General features: G+C 51.4%; 1 protein-coding gene across 1 annotated transcript; it reads right to left on the reverse strand.

The window, feature by feature from the left end:
- Positions 1-495: 495 nt before the first annotated feature.
- LOC125482610 (guanine nucleotide-binding protein G(I)/G(S)/G(O) subunit gamma-8-like) lies at positions 496-3,900 on the reverse strand. Its single transcript, XM_048594717.1, has 2 exons — positions 3,787-3,900; positions 496-801 (listed from the first exon to the last, which is right to left on the reverse strand). Exons 1-2 carry the CDS (start codon positions 3,868-3,870, stop codon positions 676-678), a joined length of 210 nt encoding a protein of 69 aa, XP_048450674.1. The 5' UTR covers positions 3,871-3,900; the 3' UTR covers positions 496-675.
- Positions 3,901-4,949: the final 1,049 nt, after the last annotated feature.

Raw genomic sequence — 4,949 nt, forward strand, 5'->3', positions numbered from 1 at the left:
ATCCAACCCCCTCTTGAATATATCTAACAAACTGGCTCCCAACAGCTTCCTGTGGGAGAGAATTCCACAGGCTCACAGCTCACTGATCGAAGAAATTCTTCCTCATCTCAGTCCCTTAGACTGTGACTAGTTCTGGACTTCTTCAACATCGGGGACTTTCTTCTTGCATCCAACCTGTCCAATCCCATCAGGATTTTATATGTTTCTGTGAGGCCATCCTTCATTCTTCTAAATTCCAGTGAGTACAAGCCAACTTGATCCAGGTTTGTGCTAGAATGTTAGATATTCCCCATGCTGCCCTCTCCAATAGACCCCTGTTAACCTGCATTTGCTTTCTTTCTCTGTAAAATGCCCAATGCAGACTCAGAGTGGCCACTTTTTGCAGTTTAACAATGCCTTGACAGACCAATTTCTTCTGTCACACTAAACCAGAATGCGTTAAGTCTATCTACTCAAGCAGAGTTAGCCCTAGTGCACAAAGAGGGGGACAAATTATTTAATTTTTCAATGATGTTTTAATCGCACTCGATTGCAGAATTGGCGGTGAATCTTCCTCTCCTGCTATAAATGTGTAGTGACCCTCTGCCTCTCAACATCCTCAAACCAAGCCCTTTGCAAATCCAACGGTCCACTTTGCAATTCCGAGATGGCAAGGGGTTGATGAGTGAGGCTGTTCTAGAGGATGGCACACATGCCCTTGTCCCGGAAGGGGTTGTTGGCATTCGGGACGGGAGTTACGAGGGGATCCTCCTTAGCGTGTTCCTCGCAATACGCCAGGAGTTCAGCTGCAGCCTTGGAGACCTGGAGAGAGAGAGAGAGAGAGAGAGGAAGAGAGAGAGAGAGAAAGAGAGGGAGAGAATGAGAGAAAGAGAGAGAGCGAGAAAGAGAGAGCGAAAGAGAAAGAGAGAGAGAGAAAGAGGTAGAGAGAGAGAGAGAAAGAGAGAGAGAGAAAGAGAGAGAACGAGGGAAAGAGAGAGAGAGAAAGAGAAAGAGAGAGAAAGAGAGAGAGAAAGAGAAAGAGAGAGAGAGAAAGAGAGAGAAAGACAAAGGGGAGATAAGTGTCACAAAATGGAGAGGTGGAACCCTGGGACATCAAACCCAATAACATCTCGCTGTCTCAAAGAGATATCACTGCAGGAGGCCATTCAACCCATCTACTCCATTGTGGGATGGACCAAGGTTGTACAGTGGCTCAGTGGTTAGCACTGCTCCCTCACAGTGCTGGGGACCCAGGTTCAATTCCAGCCTCGGGTGACTGTCTGTGTGGAGTGTGCACATTCTCCCCGTGTCTGCGTGGGTGCTCTGGTTTCTTCCCACAGTCCAAAGATGTGCAGTTTAGCTGGACTGGCCATGCTAAATTACCCATGATGTTCAGGCTAGATGGGTTAGTCATGGGGAATGCAGGGTCATAGGGATGGGTAACACCTGGGTGGGATGCTCTTCAGAGAGCTGGTGTGAACTCGTTGGGCCGAATGGCCTGCTTCCCATTCACAGAATCATAGAATCCTTACAGCGTGGAAACAGGCCCTTCGGCCCTAACTAGTCCACACCGACCCTCTGAGCATCCCACCCAGACCCATCCCCTTAATCTACACATCCCTAAACACAATGGGGCAATTTAGCATGGCCAATCCACCCTAACCTGCACATCTTTGGACTGTGGGAGGAAACCCACGTAGACACAGGGAGAATGTGCCAACTCCACAAAGACATTTGCCCGAGGGTGGAATCGAACCTGGGTCGCTGGCGCTGTGAGGCTGCAGTGGGGTCTAAGATTCAGGAGGTGGGGGATAGGTATCACCATGAGGAAGATGCTATTGAAGAGACTGCAAATTCAGCTCAGGACTGAGTTACATGCCCGCTCAACAGGATAAGGTGGAAGTGAATAGTGGTCTTGGTCCCATTCTCTCGTTCGAGAGATAGAAGCGACTGGTAGTGGTTTAACCTGAGGGTGACAATGCCTCAGGCAAGGGGAGAGGGTGAGGAGGAGAGTCTTTCATGGTAACTCCAGCCAGTGTGAGAGCTGCACCCAAACTGTTAACCTCCCTCTACGTTCCAATAGGGCCGTACAGCCGACTGAGCTAACCAGCCTCTGGGATAAGCTTTGGAAAACTAGTCATTCAACATCGTCTTGATGCTGTGTCCCAAGAATGTGTTTCAATTTGATGACTGACAGGTAAACTGGCTCAGTATTGCCAAGTTGCGTGTACTGACACGAGAGGTAGCGCTAGAAATCTAGGAGCAAGTGGCGGCCATTCAGCCCCTCAAGTGCCTTCTGCTGTTCGATTCAATTCCGACCGATCTGTGCCCCAGCCCCATTTGATTCCCTAACACTCCTCCTAACCAAAGTCAGAATCGAAAGCCTAACTCTTGTTTCTCTCCCTCCGTAGATGCAGCCAGGCCTGCTGAGATTCTCTGGGCATTTTTGTTTTTGGTTCAGATTTTCAGCATCCATGAGTATTTTGTCAAAAAAAATGTGCGGCTGGCAGTGAATTCCCTTGTTGCAAATTTGAGATTTCCGCAGACCCCTCATGTGAGGAAGTGTTTCCGAAATTCTGAAAGAATTTGGCCCTGAGGGGCTAAGTTCACATTTTTGAGCCTTTGCAGTTATTTCAATTAACCTGTTTTGGACATTCTACAACACATCTTCTTGGGGGGCTGGGGGGAGTGCGGGGTACAGGGTGAACCCAGACCTCCTGGCCTAGAGATAAGGACACTACCTCTGTGTCACCAGGGCCCTCAATTAAGTGGCTCACTTTTCAGAATCAACCCCTTCGCTGCAGGTCTGGAGCCATGACCAGGTGTAGGCCCGACCAGGTAAGATCAGCAGAATTCCACCTCCTGCTGACTGAACCAGGTGAGATGTTACCTCAAAATCACCGATAGTCCTGTGGCCAACCTTGGCTAGACGAGATTTCGATTGCAGATTTCTAATGAATTACGCTTAAATTCCACACAGGCCCCATCAAGATGTGAACATCCGGCTAGGCCTCATGGGACATTACCACAACCACCCAACCCCTCATCCATCCCTTGGCCCTGCCCTGTCCCCGGGGCCATCCTGGAAGCGAGCGGGTTTGACGAGTTGGGAAATCGATTCAGGAGGGATGTGGGGTTCGGGTTGGGGGGAGGAGAAATGTGGGCTCCAATCATGGGAGGGGGTGAGAGGGGGCTTCAGGAGGAAATGGAAGTGATGGGACCGAGGGGTCAGGAGTGGGTGAGGGCATGCAGCAAGCACGGTCTGCATTTACACAGCGCCCTTCGATGTTGGCAAACATCGCCGGGTTACCTCACCAGGGCTGGAGGCCGAGGAGATGGGAAGGTGGGGGTGGGAGGGGTGATGCGGAGGGTAGGGAGATGAGGGCGACTCAAACATGAAAGGCGGAGAGAGGGGCTTCGAGAAACAGGACGTTATCGGGAAGTTGGTCTGGAGTTTGGAGACTCAATAGGTGAAGGCCCAGTCGTCGTTGTTGGGGTGAGGGAATCGAATGGGTTGGGGGGGGTGCACAGGCAATTAAGTGGGGAGAAGGTGCAGATCAATGGGGAGGCCCCTGTGAGGCTGGAGGAGGCGACAGATAGAGGGCTAAGGGGTGCGGCGTTTTCACATTAAGGATTAGAATGAGATATCCCAATGGACCAGGAGTTGGCCAATGGGCACTGGCTGGTATGAGGACCTCGGAGTTTGAGGGCAGGCCAGCAGTTGCCCTATGCCCTGGTGGGTACCTGGCGCTGGGATTGCGGAGATTCCCGATTCCCTGGCTCTTCCCGGGTGAACACACGCCTCACCTGCATCCTGTCGATGTGGACCTCCAGCTTCAGCTGCTCCACGGCCATTCTGGCCTCTGCGATCTTAGCCGTCTGATTGGGCATCTCCTCTCGCTCAGGTCACAACCCCTCCACCTGGAAAACAGAGAAACCAGAGAAAAAGACGTGGCCCGTGGGGAGAAAGAAAGAAGGCGGTGCATTTGGATGGCGCCATTCGCCAGCTTGGCTTACACAAAATCCCCTCTACGGGAGAATGAGGTAGACTTCCATAGTGTCATTATGACAAGAGAAATATGGCACCCACGTCGTGCCCGCTTGATTGGCACCTCAGCTGGGTCTTAACAAATGGATGCAGCAGATAGGAATCTCGAAACCATCCACTACACAGCAACCTGCCTTGTTGACCATAATAAATAGGAACAAGTGTAGGCCATTCTGCCCTTTGAGCCAACTGAGCCATCAGCCATCCTCGCCCATCACCGACGCTCAGTAGCAGCAGTGTTTACCATCTACCAAATGCCCTGCAGAAATTCACCAAAGATCCTCAGACAGCACTTTCCAAACCCACGACCGCTTCCATCGAGAAGGACAAGGGCAGCTGATACATGGGAACACCACTCCCCTGCAACTTCCCCTCCAAGCCACTCACCATCCTGACTTGGAAATATATCGTCGTTCCTTCACGTCATGGGGTCAAAATCCTGGAACTCCCTTCCTCGCTCCTCTAATCTTCCCTGAAAAATATGGCAATGCCTTCAGCACCTCAATCCCCCCACCTCCCCCACAGTGAGTCACGGGAACATCTAGCCCCAAGAACATGGATGAAGTGTCCACTGATAGTGACAACCATCTCCAACAGGCCCAAGAGAGGCCAAGGGCCGAGAGTGGAAGGATGATGCAACAACCTACCCCCTCACCACCCCTGCCCCAGGCCGGGAGTGTGTGGATCTGACATTGGACAGTGCACCACTGCAGGAACCAGCCCTCCAGAATGGGAGGAAGTCATGCTCGGTGTTGAGGGACTACTATGGAAAAGGGGAGCCCCGGTCTCTGAATGTCAGCTCTCCAAAAGACAACATGCAGTGTTTCAAGGATCCAATGTTTTTGGTGTCTGCATGTGCGACAGTTTACATTGGGGTGTGTATGTGTGTGTGTGTGTGTGTGTGTGTGTGTGTGTGTGTGTG

Source organism: Rhincodon typus, unplaced genomic scaffold (assembly GCF_021869965.1).
Source record: "Rhincodon typus isolate 14 unplaced genomic scaffold, sRhiTyp1.1 hic_rhity00013479, whole genome shotgun sequence".
In the NCBI taxonomy this organism is placed as follows: Eukaryota; Metazoa; Chordata; class Chondrichthyes; order Orectolobiformes; family Rhincodontidae; genus Rhincodon; species Rhincodon typus.

Coding starts and splice junctions, on each gene's coding strand:
- LOC125482610 (XM_048594717.1), bottom strand. CDS start 3,870: ATGCCCAATCAGACGGCTAAGATCGCAGAGGCCAGAATGGCCGTGGAG. Junction 802..3,786: donor TCCACATCGACAGGATGCAG/GTGAGGCGTGTG, acceptor CTCTCTCTCCAG/GTCTCCAAGGCTGCAGCTGA.